The sequence below is a fragment of the Maniola jurtina genome, chromosome 2 (genome assembly GCF_905333055.1).
Source record: "Maniola jurtina chromosome 2, ilManJurt1.1, whole genome shotgun sequence".
In the NCBI taxonomy this organism is placed as follows: domain Eukaryota; kingdom Metazoa; phylum Arthropoda; class Insecta; order Lepidoptera; family Nymphalidae; genus Maniola; species Maniola jurtina.
Window position 1 is genome coordinate 13,875,295 of NC_060030.1, and position 24,204 is coordinate 13,899,498.

The following is a 24,204-nucleotide window of genomic DNA, read 5'->3' on the forward strand; positions in this document are numbered from 1 at the left end:
CCCCTGCAGGTATAGTGCGTTTCATCGGATAGTACCTATGGCGTTATGTTGGCTACCCTGTCTGTCCAAGTCATTAGCACCATATTTGCATAAGAAGGCGCAGATTTTGTTTATTTTCATTTGATTTTCCTGAATGAATGGATGAAAATCAAATGAAAATTAACAAAATCTGCGTCTTCTCATGCCAATATGGTGCCAATGACCACCCAACAGACAGGGGAGCCAACATAACGCCATAGGTACTATTCGATGAAACGCACTATACACTTGAGTTCGTTTCGTCAGGTTTGCACTTAGGCTGCTGAGACTTTGACCTAAGTCATAATTTTGCATTAGCTCGCAGTACGATACTCAGATACTACTCAGGAAGTATGTAGCTGTGTACCTAGTACATACGTATTGTATTACCCGTCTCCTTCAAGTGGTCACGCTTCTTCACAAATCTAGCTTGCCTTTAACATTCAACACGCATAGTTTTATAATGAACCATGACTGAATAATTTCCAAAGTCGGCCATCCTTTCAAGCGATGACCTTTCTCTGAGGTAGTTCCACATATCGCCTTGACATAACCAGAGGTCTAAATACGATTCTGAATAAAATGGCAGATTAAACTTATTATCAACATAAGTATTACAGAAACGCTTGCCTAGTACTTTCCTACCTATCTACGGCCACTTATGGGTTCATAGATAGGGACAATAGGTGAATAGCAATTTCCCTTTTTCTCCAGCAGAAGAAAAAATAGACACATTTACCTACCTACAAATAATCTATTTCACCATTTTTGATTTGAATTTAAAACTATTTCAAAATCGAAAGGCCTGGATTTAGAATTTCCACTACCTACTTACTAATTACATATTGTAGAATAGAATAGATTTTTATTCAACTAAACTTTTACAAGTGCTTTTGAATCGTGAAATAATAATTACCACTGGTTTGGAATGCCGTTCCTACAAAAAAGAACCAGCAAGAAACTCGGCGGTTGCTCGTTTTGTGATATCGTTACGTCGATATTTTCAATTCCAGAAATGTGTGTAATCTGGTCTGCCTGCTAGGAATGTCCAACTCCCCGAATGTTCAGTTTGTTGCATTTTAGTAAAATTGTATTCAAATTTCAAAGCACTCACCTTAACTTTAAATTTTAAGATGTTATTAAATTGGAAAATATCGCGCGGTTTGTAATTTAATTACCCATTCCGGGAATTGGACGTGACAGATAAATATACCGGACCTTCAGGGAATTGGACCTAACGGACTCAAAAGGTTCGCACTTCGCACGCGACCGACATGAGCCTACAAGGAATCAAAGAAATAAAATCTTTCATCATTCACCACACATACCTAATAGCCAACAGAATTGTATATGGAACAATAGGTTAGGTATATGCACTATTATTTACTATGGTCAGTCGCTATAGTACGTCTGGTGTTCTTCGCCGACATACAAGTATATTCTATCTATATACTAATAAATAAAATTGGAGTGTCTGTCTGTAATTTCGAAATAACTACCGCATATTAAGGTCATATGGTTATTTGAACGATACTATAACTGAATCACACGTTTTTAAAATTTTTGTCTGTCTGTCTGTCTGTCTGTCTGTCGGTCTGTCTGTCTGTCTGTCTGTCTGTCTGTCTGTCTGTCTGTCTGTCTGTCTGTCTGTCTGTTTGAAAAGGCTAATCTTGGGAACGGCTGAACCGATTTTGACGGGATTTTCACAGACAAGTAGAGAATTGACCAGGGAGTAACATAGGCTACTTTTTTAACCGACTTTCAATAAGGGAGTTGTGTTTTTCTACCTATGTACACCGAAATCTCCGAGATTTCTGAACCGATTTGCGTCATTTCTTTTTTAATCGATAGAGGGGAACTTTGCGACATTGTTTCATAAAAATTTGGAGTCCAACTCCTCAATCCTGATGCTGCAGGGGATCTGACCAATCCACGCGGGCGAAGCTGCGGGTATTAGCTAGTATATTATATTATAATAAATCTCGAGCCTACATGGAGTTAATAGGATCAAAACAATACCTAATTGCGTCTCGTGCGTACTAGTCACTAGTAAAGCCGGTCAGTCAGTTCTCGGCCAGTGATAAAGACGCTCTACCTTGCTTCTAGTTGTCATACGTGTAAAAACGCCGGGTAATATAAAGTTTCAACCATCGGATCATTTTTCACGGTAAGTAGATACCACGATATCACTTCTTAGTCATACACATATTTCTTACTTTTGATTGCTATCATCAAAAAGAGAGAAAAAAGCAGAATTATATAAAAAAATGATAATAAAATGGTTTTTATTTGTGTACAATGTTTTATCTAATCAATATTTACATCATTAAAATCTGTCAATTCTGAGTGCTGAGAAAGTAAGAAATGGATAGCTATTAAACTTCGCGGTAAAGGTTGGGTTGCACTTCGCACCAATACAGTAAGAGAAATTTCCTTCTGATTTTCTCTTTTCAAAAGCGTTTCCTTTCAAAAGGGAGATTTTTCTTTACCGAATTAGAAAAATGGAAGGAAAGGAAGGCGAAATAAAGGAAAGGAAATGCTTTGGGTGGAGAAAAAAGACAGGACATATTGAAGAAATTAAAAGAGATGACTTAGTGGAAATAAAATCTAGAGACTAGAGACAGCCCAAGAGGTCGTAGATAAAATATTGCCTCTAAAATTTTTTTCGGGTTAGGTAAGTATGTACTTTAGTACTTACATGAAAGTCTCAGATAATTTATTCCTTTTAATAGAGTCAGCCCAAGGCATCCAAGGCATAGTAGATAAAATGCTACGCCTAAAAGTTTCAGATAATATTTAACCAGGAAAATGGGATTAACATAATGATAGGTCATTAAAAAGATCAAACTAGATGATAGGGTAGAATAGATTTATAATTTGGAAGTTATGCTATGCTCTACCTATTTGGTAAATAACTATATAATAATAAAGTAATATAATAGACAATCTATTGGTAGATAAACTTAGACAGCAGAATATATTTTTGAAGAGCTAACAATATTTCTAATATTAAATTACTTTTAGCTAAGTAGCTAGCGGTATTTTAATATTTTCAACTGCTTTTTGTTTTATGTAAATTGGAAGACATCTAAGTTAGTAAAATACAATAAAAACTTACTGTTTCATTTCATAATATACAGTCGCATTTTGAAGATGAAGTGAATTTCGATTCTTCCCCAGACCGACCTCCGCAATTAGGTTATTAAGTCTTAATTTAGATAGATTAGATTAGATTAGACTAGGTATTATACCTAGTCATTTGAGGTACCGACTACCTTACCTAGGCAATTGTATCGGACTAATCTAAATCCTACAAACCGATTTTTAAACGGGGTCATGGGATAAAATATTAATTAACGTCTCGCCTTCAAAAAGTGATTCTTATGTATAATTTACATGAGGCAACAGGTATAATATGTACCTACCTACAATCTTAATTAATTAATTTATTGGAGTCTGTGAAATAGTTGAAAGAATTTCATGGTCACAAAATGTATAAGTATACATATAATTAGATGCATTGAATTAAAAGTGCAACAAAACAAACGTCATGCAAACTTCCATATCCATACTAATTTATAAATGCGAAAGTGTGTCTGTCTGTCTTAATTAATTTTATGAAAAAATTCTTTTTCATAATTTTTAGTGGTCCCCACTGTATTAAAATATGCTATGCCTGGTTAAAACTCTACTGTTTACCTACTAAGCTATTACACTGATCGCGAGCGTTTCATTCTTATCTATTGAAGAGTACTGTTCTCCATATCCGAAGATCAGATCATATCAGATCAGATCTTCACTAAACTAAAATGTACCACTCAGAAGTATGACCTACCAAACAAAAAAAAAACGAAATCGATTCATATTTTGTAAGTATAAAGATACTTCTAGCAGAACGCCTAGCCCTTTCAGATTACATAGTGAGTTTACATAGATAAACCCATGCTTACAAACAGATATTATTATCTTCGAATTTTTAAACCCAGATTCGTCACCCTTTTGCAAATATGTACATAGTACATAGTTAAGTAGTTTGTTGAACAAATTTTCAACCTTATCGACCACTATACTACTTCCAAACTCGCCATTGTACCATGGTGTATATGATACCTATTGGTGACACCCATCGATAGGTGTATTAATGTGACACCAAACTCTAAAAGTAGGTAAACAGTGTAGGTACTTTAACTGTGTAATAACTAAGTAGGTACCTACGAAGCTAGGGCGCATTATGATCAGTCCAAGCGACAGGAATAAGCGTATTTTCATCATGATAACTACTTTTATACTTATGGTGATTATCGGCGATTTAACAAATGATAGATTTTATAGTATATATACTAGAATAAAATTACCTGAAAAGTGCGTACATAATAATATAGGAAGAGGATATTTTTAATTATCTTAATATTTTATCTTTATTTTGTAACCTATACTATTACGTGTGTGTATGTCTTCTACTAATATATTTCAATGTATTAATACAGGACATAGGGAAAAATGTAATATAAATAGTTCTATATTAATTTAACATGCTGGGTCTTACAAAGTAAAAAAAAAGGAGATTAAGTAATAGAGAAAACACCATAAAGATGTATTCATATTGGTCGAAGTATAAACGATTGTTGTACGGTAAAAATATATAATATGAATATCTCTTCGTGTAATAAATATACCTAGGTACCTTTTAGGGTTCTGTACCCACAGGACCCTTTTGCTAAGCATCCGCTGTTCGTCCGTCCGTGTATAATTATGTAAATTACCTACTATAAATAAAATAAAATTCAGACGCTGCATGCTATAACTTGGGCTAAGAAGAAATGTCTTGAATACATCTCTCTCATAGCTGAGAATACCGTTCGAAGTACCGTACAAGTAACAGTTGAGAGCCTGTCCCCGAGCGGGAATAGAAAATCGAGAAAATCTCTGTCACATTGAGGCAGTTGCTCGACCGCCGACTATTAAAACTAGAAACGAGTTGGTACTTACAAAGTTTAAAAATGTAGACGTATAGAGAACCCTTTAAAAATGGGTGGTGTGCGAGTGTGTAGCGAGTGAAGCGAGTGTGTAGTTGGAATAGTTTTGTCGCACTTGCTAAGCTAGGCTAGGAGCGAATGTGCAAGTCGACGGGTGAGTAAGCGCCCGTCATCCTTGCACAAACTGCGCGAGTATTTTGACCGCCAAGAGAGCGTCGCTGAACGAGTAATTCTTTGATAGCTCTTGTCGATGCGACAAACTAGTGAAGCAGTCAGAAACTACTTAGTGAGAAATTTCTTTTATTGGCACGGGATCATTTATCGATTTATGTTTCATGGGTTCATGGGCGAGAAAATGGTCGACAGCTATTGGCTTCCTCGTCGGCGATCGGACAAGTGCGAAAAACAATATTTGCAAATAATTCGACTATTCGCCATAGGGAACGCCGAATAACCACTAACTAAATATTAATTTAACGACTTTTTGTGGCATCTCTGACTTAAATAGGTATATTGGTCGAGAATTGGACTAAATGCCTACTTATTAATAGGCCAACACCCAGATCGAAAGACAAAGCCATTGTATGGTAATTGTGTGCCCCGATTTCAAAAAAAAACTAATTCACTTTGTTGTTGTTGTTTGAAATAACCAAATCGTCACCGAAGAGGTTAAAAAAGTTTGCTCAGAGCAGGTAGGTACAATGAAAAAGCATAAAGAACTTAATTTCAACATAACGGGGTTAAAATATACTTAATTCACGCGGACAAAGTCGCGGGCATCATCCTGTTTTAAATAAGAACATGTCGCCGAGTTTTATCCTGGTGTTTCGTTGGTTTTATCGAGCATTCAGAACAATGGTTGAAACGTTATGGGAATTTTTTAATAACTGCAGTAGAAAATTCTCAGGATTTTTCAAAAGCAAGCTCTGTGAGAGTATGTACTTTATCATAATCATCATCATCAACCATCAACCCATCGCCGGCTCACTACTGAACACGGGTCACCTCTCAGAATGAGAAATCTTCGACCATAGCCCATCACGCTGGCCAAGTGCGGATTGGCAGACTTCATACACCTTTCAAGACTATTGTGGAGAACTCCAGGCAGGTAGGTTTCCTCATGATGCCTTCCAAGCAAGGCAAGGATTAAAGGATTAATTACAGTTATCGAAAAGTTACAGTGCCCGATATCGAACCCCCGACATCCTGAATAGGAGACGGACGTCTTAACCACTAGGCTATCACCGCTTAAGTATATTTCTGATTTACAGAGTATACCTGCTTACTTATTAGATTAAAAAAAATTAATCTATTCTCTTGGTTTGGAAGAGTTTTTTCGCTTCACGCCCAATCGGATGTGATCCTAATCTCGGCCAAAATAAATAAAACGTACAACTATTGATTTATTTTATTTACTAAATTTAACCGTCTGTATTTGACCGCCAATACTATGATGTCAGAACTCGGAACCTCACAAAAAACGTTGTGTGAAGGTCGCTCTTCAATGCTAGGAAATTATATAGGTAGCTACTTATTGTATGTACACTGTACAGCACTTGAAAATGTTCATCATGATACTTATTTAATACTAGATGATGGCCGCGACTTCGTCCGCGTGGATTTAGGTTTTTTTAAATCCCGTAGCAAATAGGAACCTTTTGATTTTCCGAGATAAAAAGTTGTCTATATCAATTTCCGAGAGGCAAGCTACCTCTGTGCCAAATCCATACTCCGCACTAATATTATAAATGACAAAGTGTGTCTGTCTGTCTGCTAGCTTTTCACAGCCCAACAGTTAAACGGATTTATATGAAATTTTCATATAAATCGGTCAAACGGATGGGCCTTTAAGAATCCCGTGGAAACTGTTGATTTCCCAGGATAAAAAGTAGCATATTATGTCGTTCCTAGGAATGTAGGCTAACTCTGTACCAAATTTCTAAATCAGCTAAACTGTTCTGAAAAGCTAGCAGACTGACAGACGGACAGATAGACACTCTTTCACATTTGTGATATCAGTATGGAAGTATGGATATGGATACTACAAAAGAATAATCGTTGCATTTACTACGTACCTATATAATTTAATTCACTTAATATAAACTAACTGTAAATGTAATCGAGGTTATACGCTCGTAAGCAATTAATGATAATAATTTAACTAGGTAGTTAGGTAATTGACTTATAAAAACAAACTACTCAATTTAAATAAAACTAGTGTATTCGCTTGATTTTTAATGCGGTCGTTACTATTATTATGAACGTAAAATTATGTCAACCACCCGCTTAAAGCCGGCAGCTTTCAAACTTCAAATTAAAGGAAAACCGGTGGATAGGCATGATAAATAAATAAAAAAGCTTTTATTATTCTTTTATATACCGTAATAAATAAATAAAATAGCTTTTATTATTCCTTCAGCATGCCTTCCTTCAGAATGCAGTGGCTCTCTGCAACTCGTTTGCTGTCGTTTTTTTATATTGTCAGCGAAAAGAATAAAATATATTCTACCCGTCTGATATTCATCTTTTTCAATGCTAGACGACTTTAAATTTTTTTGGACTTTAGCTGAGAAAAGAAGAATTTCGCAAAAAAAAATTAAAAACTACTACTTACCTAATCCAAAACGTACGATCTGTTCAATTAGACGCCAAAATAGAGCCAAAACAATCCATTATGTATGAGTAATTCATTCAATTAGCAGCAACCAGCAAAGGTTGAATACAATAGTGATAAAAGCGTTGTAAACAGTGTAAATATGTGAAGAATACCCAGGTGTTATCACACACTATGCGTAATGCGCCCGCAGTTTCTGGAAATGCTATCTAAGAATTGTAATTCAGCATAATTTATTAGACGAGAAAATCCAAACAAGTACAAATAGACCTTGCCTTTGTATGTTCCGTATTTTGTCATCATCAAAAACCGTCAAGATAGAGTTACTAAAAGAAGATGACGAAACGAGCAACGTTGGGATTGGCCAAAAAATTACGAATTTTAAGAAAGAGCAGCCGCCGAGTTTCTCGCTAGTTCTTCCCAGTAGCAGTTAGGAGGTTCCGATTGAAGTTATTCTAATATTTTGATAACTTTTCTTTTTTAAATGGAAATGTTGCAATAAATGTTCCATCCCATCGTGCAAGATTATGTAGTTTTTAATTTTTTAATTTACATGGCAGCCATTTTGCAGCTAATTTTTATCATTTTTCGTTATAGCGGCAATAGAAATACACACTCTGTGAAAATTTCAACTCTCTACCATTCATGAGATACAGGCTACAGCCCGCTGACAGACAGTCAGACAGACAGACGAACGTACGAATGGATAGGGGAGGCTTAGTAAATAGGGTCCCCTTGGCACCCTCGTGTACGGAACCCTGAAAATTATGCCCGCGTGGAATGATACCAAGAATACTGACAGTAGGTATTTCCGCGCTGAATCTAACGTTTTTGTAACTTCGTCACATATTACTAAAATCGTGATAGTAAAGGTACTTATATAGAGTGTCTACATAGAGTTGCTTTGCTTATTCGTTCCAGATGTCTGTACTACGAGCGATTGCGGTGTTTCTCTGCGGGTTCTTCACGTTGAGTCTGAGCAGAGCCCAACTGTTGTTCCCTGGAGCATGCCCCGATGTTGCGGTCATGACTGATTTCGATGCTAACAGAGTAAGTACAAGTTTGAAATTTCTGTCTTTTACCATCATAATTATCATTTTCAAATATCGCCCCATGCATACAGGTCATAGTGGCATAAAAGCTTACTTTAGTTGTAATTTTTGAACCTACCCAATGAATAATTTTCATTTTGAGCTTCGGTTACTACCTAAGTAATGCATACCCTTAAACCTGTGCAGGACTAAACTGATTCTGCGAGCATTAAAAAAAACGTATAATATGTACCTGTATAATGATATTTAATACTACGTAAATATTTGCCTATTTCCCGTACTTAATGATCATAATAATTTTACGCTTACAGTACTTGGGCAAATGGTATGAAGTCGAGAAATATTTCGCTGCATTCGAGTTCGGAGGAAAGTGCATCACAGCTGACTACGGCCTCAAGGACAACGGAGTGGTCAGCGTCCTTAATAAACAGATAAGCACTTTGTAAGTACCCTCAGTATTTTAGTAGGTCTGGGGAGTTTTATTCCCCCTAAATGAAATAAAGATATTGGGATAGAGATATTAGGTGGATTTTTTGAATTAAACTGTGGACTGGACTTCGGGATTTTGTTTCTATATTTCTCTAAGAAAACAGTCACAGTGACATCTATATACATATACCTAAAAGCTAAAGCTGACTGACTGTCTGTACTATCAACGCACACCTCAAAATACTGGACGGATCGGGCTGAAATTTGGCACGCAATAGATAGGATTATAAAGAAAGCTAAAAAGGATTTTTGTAAATTCAACCTATAAGGTGTAAAATAGGATGTAATTCACACTGTAAAGTTGCGGGTATAAGCTAGTGAGACGTTAAATAGAAAATATTCTATTTCTGTGGAATCCGTGTACCAAGATTATTTTTGAAACGTGTGATCACGACTCGTCTTCGAGGTTAGAAAAGCTTTAAGTATGCTTTCCTTAACTATTTTAAATTGAATTTCACTCCTGAAATCATAGATTCAGTTCTGATATTCGGTTCAGTCCATTACAATATTTACTTATCACTTCGTTTAAGCAAGCGTAGTGTGGGACGCCCTCCAGCACGATGGACCGACGATATAAAGCGGCTGGCGGGAAGTGGCTGGATGAGGAAGGCTGAGGACCGGGTGTGGTGGTGCTCTTTAGGGAAGGCCTATGTCCAACAGTGGACGTCCACAGGCTGCTGATGATGTTGATGATTAGTTTCAAAAAGTTCTTGTTCTTGTTTTCCAGTACGGGAATGAAGTCTGCGATAGAAGGAGAAGCGATGCAAGTGAGTCGATCCGATGAGGCCAAACTCTCTGTTCGGTTTCCCTCACTTCCTGTCAACATAGCCGCTCCCTACTGGGTGGTTGACACGGACTACGACAGCTATAGCCTGGTCTGGAGCTGCTATGACTTCGGAATCTTTCATACAAGTTTGTATTTTTACCTTAAATTATACCTCCACCAAATTTCTTTAGCTCTTGAAAGTCGACATTAACATTGTTTTTTAAGTCATAAAATATCTGGGAGCATAGGCCATAGAGTTGCTCAATATTGCCCATTTGGACAAAGAGGCAGTGGGGAATTTTTAGGTGCTTAATAATAAAAGAACGATTTAATGTTATGATGCTTCCTTTATCTTTCCTGATCCGTAGTGGTGGGTCTGCAATACTCGGGTAAGGCTGAAGACACTTTTAACTAGCTTTTTCTTTCTATCCATGGCCTCTCGAAACATTAACGACCTATGAGTCTTTAATATTTTCGAAAATCTGCGAAATATTTACAGAAGTTGGATATATTTACTACTTCTGCGATACTAGGTACTTTGGTGTTAGTAATTTAGCATACTTCCATGTAAAAATATACCTACCTTATGAGCTATATCGATTTTAACAATCGTATCGTATCGATTTACATCTGCTGCATTATCATTAAATAAGATCGATACTTAGGCCGGTATTTACACTTTCCTAAATGACGATCTTATAATGATGTTACAAGTAAGATTCTTCAAAGAAACAACATTTTAATATCTCTCTTGAGAAAGTACATAGATTTTCTCTAACATATAAACTGGTAGTTCATGAGAGATAACCAGAATAGTGGCTTTAGTAACTTCAGATTCATTACGCGTCTTACGTTATAAAATGTAATTGTAAGTACGTTATAAAAATAAATACTCACAGAATATGGTTTATCTACTTGGTTAGTATCAATGCTCCTAACGGTAATATCCACATATAACATAATCCACATCGAATAATACCTAGAAAATGCAACTTGCAAGCGAAGTTCGTGCGTGCCTTTGCCACTTTACATAATTTCTTTGTTTTATCTTGGGGTTTTTAAATAAAGTTTTCTGTCCATCTATCTATCTATTCTATTTAATCCTTCAATTAAGGAACAAATAAAATCAGCAATACGAGTATAATTTTTTGGCGATTATAATTATTGCGAATGATTAAAATCTCACGATGGGCAAACGATGATGCAATCATAGATCTTCCATCATAGATTTAACAATAAGTACGTGGTAGGTACCTACGATGATACTCGAATCATAAATAATAACCTAAATAGTGCTGTTGTAGTTAGGCAAACTTAATTTTTACTTTTTCTTCTTTTAAAACTTCTTTTAAACACCAACCAAATGCCAACTAAGATCCGTCGTTGTTTTTTTTAACCCCCGACCCAAAAAGAGGGGTGTTATAAGTTTGACACGTGTGTATCTGTGTATCTGTCTGTGGCATCGTAGCTCCTAAACTAATGAACCGATTTTAATTTAGTTTTTTGTTTGAAAGGTTGCTTGATCCAGAGTGTTCTTAGCTATATAATCCAAGAAAATCGGTTCAGCCGTTTGAAAGTTATCAGCTCTTTTCTTGTTACTCTAACCTTCACTTGTCGGGGGTCTTATAAATTTTTAATTTACACTTCTTTTCAGGAAATGCTTGGATCCTCACAAGGGAAAGGAACCCACCAATGGAAGTTCTGGATAAAGTATATACAGCAGCCGATAAGAACAACATCAACCGCGCCTACTTCATGAGGACAGACCAGAAGAACTGTCCCAACGATGATTGACGAGCAACCCGTGGTCCAGAATAACTAAATGCCATCCAGTATTTATAAGTTTACTATATTGTTAGTGCATTTATTAAAATATTTATTTAATTGGGCATAGTTTTCATGCCCGAATTGAGGCATTTCCTCTGAGAACTAATATCTTACTTTAAGAAAATATACCTAAGAGCATATTTTTCTTTTGGCAAGAAAATATTGTCTCACGTCTATAGGGAGGAAATGGTTTTCTTGGATTGAAGCAAATTGTTTTGATTTAATTAAATATGTCTTATATCGAGAAATCCTTTTTATCTGTGCAGGCCTGTAATAGGTACCTATGTAAAAATTATTACTCGGCAAAATACAAATAAAAAAAATCGATAGGCTTAGTATCTAATTATTTATTTATACATTATTATTATTAACTATTCAATACGAATTACAATAGAGATTATTTCAGTACTTGTAAGTCAAATAATACCATAGTACCTGGCTGAGCCTCGTGTGTGTTTTTCGTAAAAACTCGAACAGACAGGAACGACATATTTTCCTTATTTGTGCTACTCAGATAATTTATAGATATTTTATATTTAGGTACCTATGAAATAATGGTCAGCACCTCTAATAGACATATAAAAACAACGCTTTGCCAAACATAATATATTTAGGGCGATCCATTTTTAACATAGCAGACCATCCAACTCCAAATTCCAAATATTCCCGCCAAATCTAGGCTCTAAATGTAAAGGCTCTTTACAGGGTACAAGGTACATTTTAATCGATTTCTATTCATTTTTTTTAATTTCAAGCTTTTTTAAAGAGGTTAAGTGGGAGTGCTGTCATCGGAATGCCAACTTTTCCTCTTTTCCCGTGTAGCCTCATCGTAAGTGGGCGGTGGTGGTAGATGATCACTCTTGGTCTTGCCCGGCTTTTGCGAAGGGGCCAGGCGATCTTCCTCAGCTTCCTCTGGTATTGAGTCTCGACGTCTATCGTATTCTGAGAGGGCCGGTTGAGAGATATTGTTTCGTTGAGTTAACTTTGGTGCGCTATTGGCTAGCTGAAATTAAAAAAAAACTCTGAATTGAAAAAAAAACCGGGCAGTAGGTATTTGAATGACCTTGAGTATTAATTAAAAATCAAAAAAACAAGCAAACAAAATTGCATTGGGAAAATGCATCGTTTATAATAAGTTACTGGGTTTTTTCTAATAGCGTGCCTGACCTGTATCCGGTCTTTCGGATGTCCGTCTCATCGAACTATAAAAGTAAGGGAATACAGAGCTGAGTTTGGAGTCTCTTGGAGAAGACAATTAGGAGAACGTACACCGGTGCACCCTAGTTTGGTCGCGGGGCGGGGAAAAGGCTTTGTAATTAACAAGTTACTGCCTACAACTTCGTTCACATGCATTTTTTTAATATCCCGTGGAAACTCTAACTTTTGGGATAAAAAGTAGCTTATGTCAGCAATAACCACGCAACAAACGTTAAACCGTTGCCCCGTAGTGATGTGATTGAAGGACAAACCTAGACTAACAAAAAAAAACACACGTTCGCATTTATAATAATGGCTATGACTAGTACACTAGAATATCAGAACATTCAAGAAGTTTGCCGTCACTTTAGATACAACTAGCTAATGCCTGCGATTTCGTTCGTTATTGTATAATAGGTGTTTTAAAAATCCCGTAGGAACTCTTTAATTTTCCTGGATAAAAAGTATCGTATGTGTTAATCCAGGGTATAAGCTATCTCCGTTCTAAATTTCAGCCAAATCCGTCCAGTAGTTTTAACGTGAAATAGTAACAAGCACACACACATACAAACTTTCGCCTTTATAATATTACTAGCCGATACCCGCGGCTTCGCCCGCGTGGATTTAGGTTTTTCGAAATCCCGTGGAAACTCTTTGATTTTCCGGGATAAAAAGTAGCCTATGTGCTAATCCAGGATATTATCTATCTCCATTCCAAATTTCAGCCAAATCCGTCTGGTAGTTTTTGCGTGAAGGAGTAACAAACATACACACACACACACACACACACACACACATACAAACTTTAGGCTTTATAATATTAGTGTGAAGTGTGATAGTGTGATAGAGTGATGGCTATGACTAGAAGACTAGAATCTCAAAACATTCAAGAGGTTTGCCGTTAGATAGGTATATAATACCTACTTACCTTATACGTAGGTCTAGTCTGACTGGACAGCACAGGGTTGGATATATGCCCCTTGCCCTGCTGGTGACTGATCTCCAGCGCAGATCGAAGCAGGTCCACTTTGGAGGCGGAGCCTTGAGGAGATTTGGGTGATATCTCGATGTTGCTGCAGCGGCGCTGGCTGTTGCTGCCGCTGCGGCTGCGGCATAGCTCGTTGATGTCGCCTTGGGAAAGCTGCGAAAGGGTAATCATTCCTCTTTAGTAAAAAAAAATGATAGATTATATAGTGGTAACACAGAAATAATAATACGCAGAGATATTATCTCTGATAATACGACCATTACGATCAGCGCCATCTTATATTCAATGTAGGTATTCTGTGCCGCTAGCCTCCTCAGAAGATCTGTCGCAAGTAGGTACATACCTACGTAAATACCTTCGCTTCTGTACGATCGCTAAACTGTGGTCTGTGTTCAACAACTAACACCATAATAACACCCATAAGTATACTTAATCGTAACCTCGAAAGCTCCCGCTAACGATATGTTTCAAATATCATGTTGGGCAATGAACCAAGGATTCATAAATATACTGAACTTAGGTTATGGAATAAATAACTGCAGTGCAACAGCAGTCAGCACATCAAGCCACAGATCACTATATATATACAAGTCTGCATCAAGCTATAGTTAGGAATATGTATTACCTAATACCTAACCTAGGCGCCTGACCGTTAAAGATTACATATTAGATAATATTAAAACTTAGGTGATACCTATTTAAATATATTTCAAGAACCATATTTTCTTATTCTTTTCAATTTAAAAATTAAAAAATTAAGTAAAATAATTTTATCACAAAATATAAACATAAAATAAGTCCTACGCCATCTATCGTCAAACGGCGACACTTCCTAACTTGAAACTTTTACATTTACTACTCGCCAAAAGATGGCGTTTTCAAAAAAAAATCGAAATTCGAAAAATATTATTTTTATTTTCTAATTCAATTTAACCCTTTAATAGGCTAAAGATTTTATTTTATACATTTTATATGTGATTAAAAAGTGATACATAATATAGTAAAGTTTCACTTAAGTAGAAATACTTGGGTACCAAATCTTTTGAAAAGATATAATATAACTAGCTGTGCCCGCGACTTCGTTCGCGTGGAATAGTGACTTTTCGCGCTTTATATAGCCACGGACGCTCAGGCGCGAGGCACCGTGATTCTTTAAATTGACATAACTTTTTTATTTATGAACCGATTGACATGAAATAAACACTAAATCCTAAGTGAAGCTTACTACAATATATTAGTGAAAACCGTATCTAAATCGAATAAGCCGTTTCTGAGATTAGCGTGCACAAACACACAGACAAACAGACAAACAGACAAAAAAAAATTAATTACAATTTCGGGTTCGGCATCGATATAATAACAACCCCTGCTACTTTTTTTATATATATTTCCATTGTACAGACACCACTTTTCTACAATTTTATTATATGTATAGATAACAGAAAAGACAAATAACTACTAAATTTTTCTGCAGATTCTTTGTGAAGCAGATTTTTAATACTGTAGCTAAATTAAATCTTTTAGAACTCTGAAATGTTAAATTTTGACTTCCGTTATTACTAACCTAACCTAAGTGTGAACTGTGAACTGACCGCAAACAGTAAACATGCGGCGGTATACATGACGTATATCACAGGATCACAGACCACAGAGTGTTTGCCCGATAAGAACAACTTGTTTTTCCTATCGGATCTATTTACGAGGCCGATCTATTCCTTCACTTACCCTCGCTCGCGAGCCTCTCGACAGGGAATGCAAAGAACCTAGTGGGTTAAAGCGAGTGATTATATGCAGTCTCTCCAGTGACACCATAGTCTCCGCATCCTTGCGTAAAGGCTCGCTGTTTAGCTTGTCACCTTCCCCGCTTTCTGTAATCCAACGACAAATTGCTTTATAAGACTATTAAAACATAGAAGATTAGTGTTATATGTGTGATGGTGATGCATATTACTTGCCCTGTATGTGTAGTAATGGGCAGACGGGCGGAGTAGGTAATCAGATGCTACGCGTTGTGCCATATAGATTTGTCTGTTTTGGCGGGTTATAGCGAATTAAGCTTGTTGTTTCTTGTAAAACTACTTAAATATTAACAAGAATCTTCCTGTTTTACGTGTGCGTTCTGTATTAGGGTATTAAGCAAATTAAATTTGATCCAAGCGTCAGGTAGGCTGTAGGAAACCCCAGAACTGGCGTTAATCAAACCAATGGTTATGCCTGACAATCTAGCAAGGCGATTGCGCTTGTGTATTGGGCTTTAAGCAGCATGATTGCTCGGATAATTTAGATTTTTTATGAATTACTATTTTTTTGTGTTACCTACTTATAAATTCAATAACTTATTAATGTAAATATTTTCAAAGATACGGAGCAAGTAACTATATTGTACTGCACAAATTTTCTTTCTTATTATGCTGAATGAATGCCGATGAGCTACTTGATCTACGATCTAGCCTAGTTTGTGACTAATTAGTAGTTTAACTTTAACCTACGCTTATAAATTATCTTATAATATACTAAAGACAATTATCCATTGACTCTACAAATATTTTTTAATTTTTTCTGTAAATAAGTAATAAACATGTCTAACATTAATTCTATTCTTTGGAATCTATTTATTTGTCTTACTTTTATACATATAGTATGCACCTATATCACGTACTTGGTACATGAGCAAATTATTTTTGTTCCGTTATTCTGCCATTTTGAGATACACGTCAATCATAAATTTTCACTAAAATTATTTACACAAATCTGAATTAATCTGATTAATTACACAAATCTGAAAAAATGTGATTAGTTATAGGTAAATTAAAAATATCTTATCTTTCCAAAATCGAAACTTACCCGTATCAGGATCAACAGCATCACGAAATCCAGTCATAGTGGTTTTTCTTAGCCAGAAATAATGCAAGAGGCCATACAGAACACCACCAAGGAAAGCGATAAGACCCATGTACCGAAAAGCTTCTCTCGTACCCAAAGAAGCAATGAGAAGCCCACCTCCAAAGCTACCACTGCCCCTTCCTGGATAAATAAAATCAACAATAAAGATCTTATTAATAAGTAAATTATTGTATTGAACCTTTCCAGCACTGAGCTAAAAGTTAACGTCACGTTCAAAGTAGTAAGTATACGTGACGAAAGGCAGTAAACCTGCAATATCTATACTTACTACGAAATAAAACTTCGAATGTGTGTCTGATTTTTACTTTTTCATGGCTTAACTACTGTACCGATTTTGATCAAATTTGGCAAAGAGATAGCTGGCATCTTGGAGACGTAATATAAACATTGGATACTTTATATCGCGGAATTTTCCCATGGAGTTGTGAATATACATAAATCCATATGAACGAAACGAACTTGCTCTTACAGAATGCTGAAAATTTCGTAATTACCGAAAATGGTTTGGAAATGTGAAGTGTCATAGCTGAGCCATAATTTCTTACCTAAACTGAAATGAGCCATTCCAAGGACACCAATCAGTGTTGCCAAAAGGTTCTTTGGAGCTAACATCGCACAGTATGTCGCTGCTGCAACCCACATTAAATGTACAGACAACGATTCCATGGCTTCGAAGGGAAAACACCACCACGAGTTTCTGAAAAGGTATACTAGTATAATAAATCTTAATAATTCTTAGTATGGCTTGGGTTTGACGAAAATTATGCCTGTCGTAAAGAAATGAACATGAGATCTAGAGGTAGGTGTACTGCTTGACTGAGACAGCTCGCGAGGTAGTATACGGATTGCGAGATGGTGATAGTGATGTTGGATTTCTTGATTTCAAGTCAACTGTTACCTTCCCGCAAACCGTACCCTACATCACGAGCCATCTGAGTTAAACGATATACTTATCAGTATCTACTTACCTATAGATTGGTGTGCGCTTGCCTGGAGGTACCGATAAATTTAAGAAAATTCAGGCAGACTACTAGAAATAAAGCTTTTTTCTATACTTATTAAAATACATCAGTAGTTTGTAAATATTATCTTAGAATTGTCTAAAAATAGAAATACCAATTGCGATATTCAAAGACGAAAACAATAACATTATTTTAGTCAATAAGGATTATCTGTTGATAGAAAATACAAAAGACGTTAAGTTTGCAATAATACGTGATTGGTAAAGTAAACCTTATTATTAAACACCGTAGGTATCATAATGACTTAGGTCGTAATAATTGTAATGATGATGTAGGCAGTATTGTAGAGTTAGAAGTAACACCTACACTAGATCGTTGTGCTCATAAACTTGACAATGCTTTATCGTCGTAAGTACTTTACCTCGGCAAATGGAATTTTAATGGAAAAGGACAAAATGACATATAAATCATATCAAGTATAAGAACCGCATTATTTCCGAGAATATGCACCTAAAGAATTGATATGAAAATTATAATGTACCTACATAAATTAACTACTTACTCATTTCTGCATCCATTGAACTTCCTTTATAAATAAATTAGGATATTAATACAAAACTCATGAACTTTCTGTTTTGAAAAGTAAGTATTCTTTCTTGGTGGATATAACAAATGAAAGTTTTCGAAGCTTAATAATTTTTCACGCCTAAAAATCACAAATAAAATAGTGTCAATTTTTTGACACTATTTTATTTGTTGTACCTAAATATTGCGTTTTGCTGCAGCTGAAGAACGCTTGCTGTATGCGCAAAATAGTTTACACTATGATCCGCCAATCACAAATATGCTTATGACAATTTACCTACATCGTCAACCTTTATCTGATAAGCAAACCATTGTTTTGTCATAACTTATAGCTATTTGGTTTTCTCAGACTGCGATTTATGTAAATATCCCTATTATGACTAGTTACTCTAAAACAACGGTCTAATTTTATATTATGATCATTATTATTAAATACACTTGTTATGAGAGCTATGTTTTCTGTTGCAAATGTAGTAACAACTAACAAGCTATAAAATGCCTGCATGCCTACCTATACCTATTTTAGTTAAATTAATTCTATACCCTACTGTTCCTGTTTTATTATTTTTAGAAAATAAAAATTTGTGAAACCAGTAAATTTTTTTAACAACCCATAACAAACTTAAGTTTTCCTTCAATCGTCAGTTTGCGCTTGGCTGTCTTACGTGATAGTAAGTAGTGCAGTCTAAGATCGAAGCGCATTAACATAATTATTGTATACCAGATACCAGTTTTCCTAACGGTCAAGGTGTAAATTAAAATCCAAAAGCTTGACAGTTCATATAATCTTATCTGTTGCTCTATTATAGTGGCCTACTTTAAACAAGTTAAAAGGCTCAAAAATCACTTCAAACTAATATTATAAAGGCGAAGAGGAGTTCCTACGGGATTTTAATAAAAACCTATATCCACGCCAACAAAGTTGTGGGCAACAGCTAGTTAAGAATAAGTAAAAAAAGTCCATGTACTCACTCTATAAAGGAATAACCAACAAGCCTCGCCGCATGAGAGAAGAAGGCAACAATGATGACGTTGACGTGCCCAATACGAGATGTGATAGCGTCTGCGCCGTAGAGGAACGGGATGCTGCTCAGTGTTCCCACGGTCACGGTTATTCCTGGACATTGGCACTTGTGTTAATACACTAGGTAATAGCCTTATATATAATGATTGTTTAACAAGCTACTCCCTTGTGACCGGATTTATTATTAGGAGTACCTACTTGAGTTTTCAAGAATTCCACAATAATATTTATTTTATTTGAAGTAAGTATATCAACAATAACAGTTATTTGAAAAACAAAGGTGAACAATTATTATTGATTGATAAAATTTATCTATTACAGCAATACGAAAATATACAATAAGTACAGTATAAACTCTATATAACGACACCGAAGGGACTGTGCATTTTATGGCGTTATAGAGAGTTGTCGTTAAATGGAGAGAAGAAACATCAGAATTAGAAAAAGAAAAAGTATATTTATGTGCATAAAAAAGAATGTTATTTGAACGCTAGAAAGTTTGTGAGCAACTAAGAATATGATAAGGTATAGATAATCCATGACTCCTACTCATGAGTCATGGTCAACAACAGTGTACACGTACAAGCAATCCCAATTTGTAAACAAAAGAACGAATTTCTTAGAATGTTCCGTATGCATGATGCCGACAGTCGAGTTTATTGCGGGCTAGGATAATAAAGCGACAATAGATCGTACACAGCTGCGCAGTTTTTACTAATTTTAGCAACTTAAAAGGTACTTTTTATTACTCAATTGTTGTCGTTATTGAGAGTGGGTGTAATGCTATGTAGAGTGAAACATGGTATGAAAGACAAGCTAAACCAACCGAAGCCAATTGATTTCGACGCTTAAGGGAGTTTGTCGTTAAATAGAGTGACGTTACATGGAGTTTACACTGTATGTATTATTATGAGCAATATATTAACATAAATAAATACCATACTCTTACCTAGCAAGAAATTTGGAGCACCTAATTCCTTCAAATATAAAAATAAATATGATTCAATAAACCCCCAAAAATTTCCTAGAGCAAAAAGGAAGAATATAAAAATGATTATATGTGGCATTTTAATTATGTTCACTAAATCGTGTAGTAAATTATCAGCCGGTAGTTTTGCTCCTAGGGGCATTACAGCGACGGTGATTGCTGATATTAGGAGTAAGACGTCATACGTATAAAAAGCTGCTGAATAGTCGGTGTAGCCTGCAACAAACCGATGTAAACATTAATGACTGCTTATTGACATTGAAGATAGCGATTACAAAATGCCACTACTTACCAACTTGTTTACTCCTCATATCTATGAGCATGCCTGTGATAGGAGAAAAAATTGCCATTCCAATGCTAGAAAATAGCCTTTCTCTACCAAAGTCTCCCCCATACTTTTGTATCATTGTTAATGCTATAGGATCCATGATCGTAACGCCGGCAGATAACATGATAGTTCCCATGAAGCGTAAAAAGAAATAAATGTAAAAAGTTTTGTCATCGCTCTCTTTGTAATCAGGAGGGCATATGTCCGGGCCTCCTTTTCTAAAAATTATTAATTCTGTGTAAATATAAACAAATTCAATTTCATACACCAAACCAAATGCAAATGAGATGGTTACCTAAAGTCACATTTTTGGACCATACAGTCAGCTGATAAAGATTCCAGTCGTTGTTGCGAAAGTTTTGTCATATTATGCAGCATTACAAGACCACCGCATCTTAGATCTTCCTTATCAAGAGCAGTAATATTTACACCTTGAGCAAGCAGTAGTTTCTCGCCAAACCTTGATCTGAAATCTGTTACTGTATCATTGTCGTCCTGTAATAGAAAATATCTTGTAACATATCTGACAATACTATTTCCTGCTCTAAGTATATGGCTATCAATTACCAACCCTTTCCATTTCAATTCCAAGTTGTTCTTTCGGTTCACCTAAATCGTCATGAACTTCTATTAAAAAGAATGCTGCATCGTTAAATTCTTCATCATCGTCAGTCATATTAAGGAAGCTGTGAAAAAATATTTTTGAATAAAAATTGCCTTGAAAATTGTTTTTATTAAAAAAAGTTGAACATTATAAATTGGTTCACATAAAACAAAGATATTGTATGTCATGACTGTACTGTATTTGTTTTGGTTTACCATCTCGTTATCTTTACGCCGAATTCATAAGCTTATAGAGAAGGAGAAGGCTTAGCAATAAGTAAATTAATTTTTAGATTCATTTTCAAATGTTTACAAGAATATTAATAGAGTTTATTACTATGACGTAAAAAAGATGTTATGATTAATACGGAACCTGGCGTTGGTGAGACGTGGTGGATGAAATTTGTGCTCTATATGGAAATCTAAATCATCTTTATCGTCAGCTGGATCAACCTCCGGGCGTTCGGTCGGTATAGATAACATGCAATGGTCTATACATCGATCAAGAACAAAATCAACCTGTTCATCTTCATCGGGACATTCTCTGCTAGGACATGGGCTCCACCAAATCTATTAAATACCAATGAATACACATAAAATATGTTTTGCTTTAGTTTTACAAAAAATAATAAAAGATTTGGATTAAATATATAAAATGGCATACTGTAGCTGTTGCTATGCATAATTTTTAGCCTTATTATCTAAAATAGCTCGGAGTTGTTGTATAACGAGACCAGTTAATCCAACCTGAAGCCGGATGAGGTCGATTTGCTCAAATTCTTAGAGGGCAGGAGCTAAGTATGTAACTGCGTAACGAGACAATTCGTTGAAAAATAAACTATGTTTCTATAGCCATTACCTCAACGCTCCGTTTAATTGGATGGCGCATAACATAAGCCGATGGCATTACTCCAGGCGTTTCTTGATGCGGAATCAGAAGCAGGGAATGATGAAATGCTGCGTTTAAAATGAGAGCCGTGATAACTACTGGTTTATACTCTCCGAAGCGATCAACTAGAAATCCTAAAACCAACACAGAAATTTCAATACTGGGTACAACTTTTGTACGTCCCATAAAAGAAAAAAGCTTACCTGTTATAGGCGGACTTAAAAATGTAGTAAATGGTAAAGCTAAATACACAAAAGAAATTTCAGGCACAGTTAGTCCTATACTCTGCATGTGAATCGTCAAATATGGTAATAGAGACGCGGTTGCTCCGTACATCACAAATAGAGTCACTTTTAACATAACGAGATTGGGATTGATCCGTAACGAAACTACCATCCTGCGAAAACATCCTGGAGGGTGTTCGCTGTCGTCGTCCATAGTGTTGTCTTCATCGGTGTACTTTTTCGGGATATCGTCTAACGATCTTGCCATTTCTCTTTCACAAGCATTCACATTTTCATAACTAAGTTACAGTGTTTGTGCTCGAGATATATCTTATCGACTGGCGCTCGGATCGGCGGCAGAGGTTGTCGGTGATGTGACGATTATTTATTTAAGGATTACACGTCGTAGTTCGGTGGCAGCGGGAAGCCAGGAGGGTCCCGTGCTACCGAACGACTGCGAAGCGGACAGGCAGGAGCGGACGTCGCGAGACGCCAATTTACAAATAATAGCAAATTATCCTCGTTTAAGAAGTGTCACGGCGATTGGTGGGGATGGCTAAATCGACTGGTGATCTGAAGACCTTGCGGATAATAGCTGAGGTCGGGGCGCTTCTGGTCCCATCTTAGTTCCCAAGATGAAGCCGATCATCGCGAAATAGCCCGCAGGCCACAACGTCTTTGCTGAACTTTGTCGTAAGTTAAAATACTTTCATATTATCTACTATCAGTGTAGTAGTAGTATATATTATGATATATGAATTGTGAAGTAAAATTTATTTGGATAAATTAAATTATTTTTACGTGCCTATGTCTGATTTATCTACTCTACTAGTAGTTGCCTTATGAAATGTCCTATCATCCCATACGTCTTAAGGCCGATTCACATTTGCAGCAACTTGAAGCAATTTTTTCATATTTTAGATTGCATAGGTACTAATTATTATTGATCTCTACCGCGTAAAGCAAAATTTCTTCCTTTGCTGCCTCTACCAAGTCCCACTACCAAGGGCTACTGGTAGTGGGACGGATGGACTGGTAGTAGCATAGTGATTATATTCTCTTTGGGTAGTAGGACGGACGGACTGTTAGTGGGATTTAAATATTATTTGTTATTTTTGTAAGTAGGAAATGCATACGTAAAAAATAATTAATATTATTTTATTTTTTGCTAGCTCTATCTATGTATAATAATGATGATTAATATGTCGGGAGTTGTCGCTGTAGTTGATGCAGTTTAGGGTTACTCTTAACTGTTTTGGTGTAGATACGGGTGAGAAGGATAACAAGCTCCAATAAGGGGTAGAATCGAAAAATTATACTTTACACCTCACGCTAGCCAAGTGCGCATTTGAGAACATTATGAAGAAGTCTTAGACATACTCGTATAGGTTTCCTCACGATGTTTTCTTCACCGTTAAACCGTTATTTTTTATGACATTTTGCTCGATAAATCAAAAACGTAAAAATAAATAAAAATCTGTTTTAGAATATACAGGTAAAGAACTTTCATATGATACCCCACTCGTTATAGTTACCTTACTTTGATATTTCAAACCCCCAATTTTTCTCCCTTTTTTATTAAAAAAATAAAATAAAAATAAAATTATTCCAATGATGATGGGCTAATGGGTGGTATATAGGTATGTACAATTATTCCAAATTTCTAATCGACAGCTTTAATAGTCACGTACTGAAAAAAATCGACTGTGACAGACATACGGACGGGCGGACGGACGACGGACGGAGAAAGTCGCACCATAAGAGTTCCAT

General features: G+C 35.9%; 2 protein-coding genes across 2 annotated transcripts; one reads left to right on the forward strand and one right to left on the reverse strand.

Moving 5' to 3' along the window:
- The first annotated feature begins 2,048 nt into the window (after positions 1-2,048).
- On the forward strand, positions 2,049-11,802 carry LOC123874199 (apolipoprotein D-like). The gene is made up of 5 exons (XM_045919443.1): positions 2,049-2,185; positions 8,530-8,658; positions 8,972-9,102; positions 9,877-10,061; positions 11,570-11,802. Exons 2-5 carry the CDS (start codon positions 8,530-8,532, stop codon positions 11,707-11,709), a joined length of 585 nt encoding a protein of 194 aa, XP_045775399.1. The 5' UTR covers positions 2,049-2,185; the 3' UTR covers positions 11,710-11,802.
- Positions 11,803-12,069: 267 nt separating this feature from the next.
- Positions 12,070-23,122, reverse strand: LOC123874147. Its single transcript, XM_045919358.1, has 13 exons — positions 22,414-23,122; positions 22,181-22,344; positions 21,695-21,891; positions 21,290-21,404; positions 21,014-21,213; positions 20,683-20,936; positions 20,352-20,606; positions 19,351-19,495; positions 17,377-17,528; positions 16,772-16,951; positions 15,653-15,795; positions 13,868-14,080; positions 12,070-12,745 (listed from the first exon to the last, which is right to left on the reverse strand). The coding sequence occupies exons 1-13, from the start codon at positions 22,700-22,702 to the stop codon at positions 12,512-12,514; spliced, it is 2,541 nt and encodes an 846-aa protein (XP_045775314.1). The 5' UTR covers positions 22,703-23,122; the 3' UTR covers positions 12,070-12,511.
- Between the last annotated feature and the right edge of the window lie 1,082 nt (positions 23,123-24,204).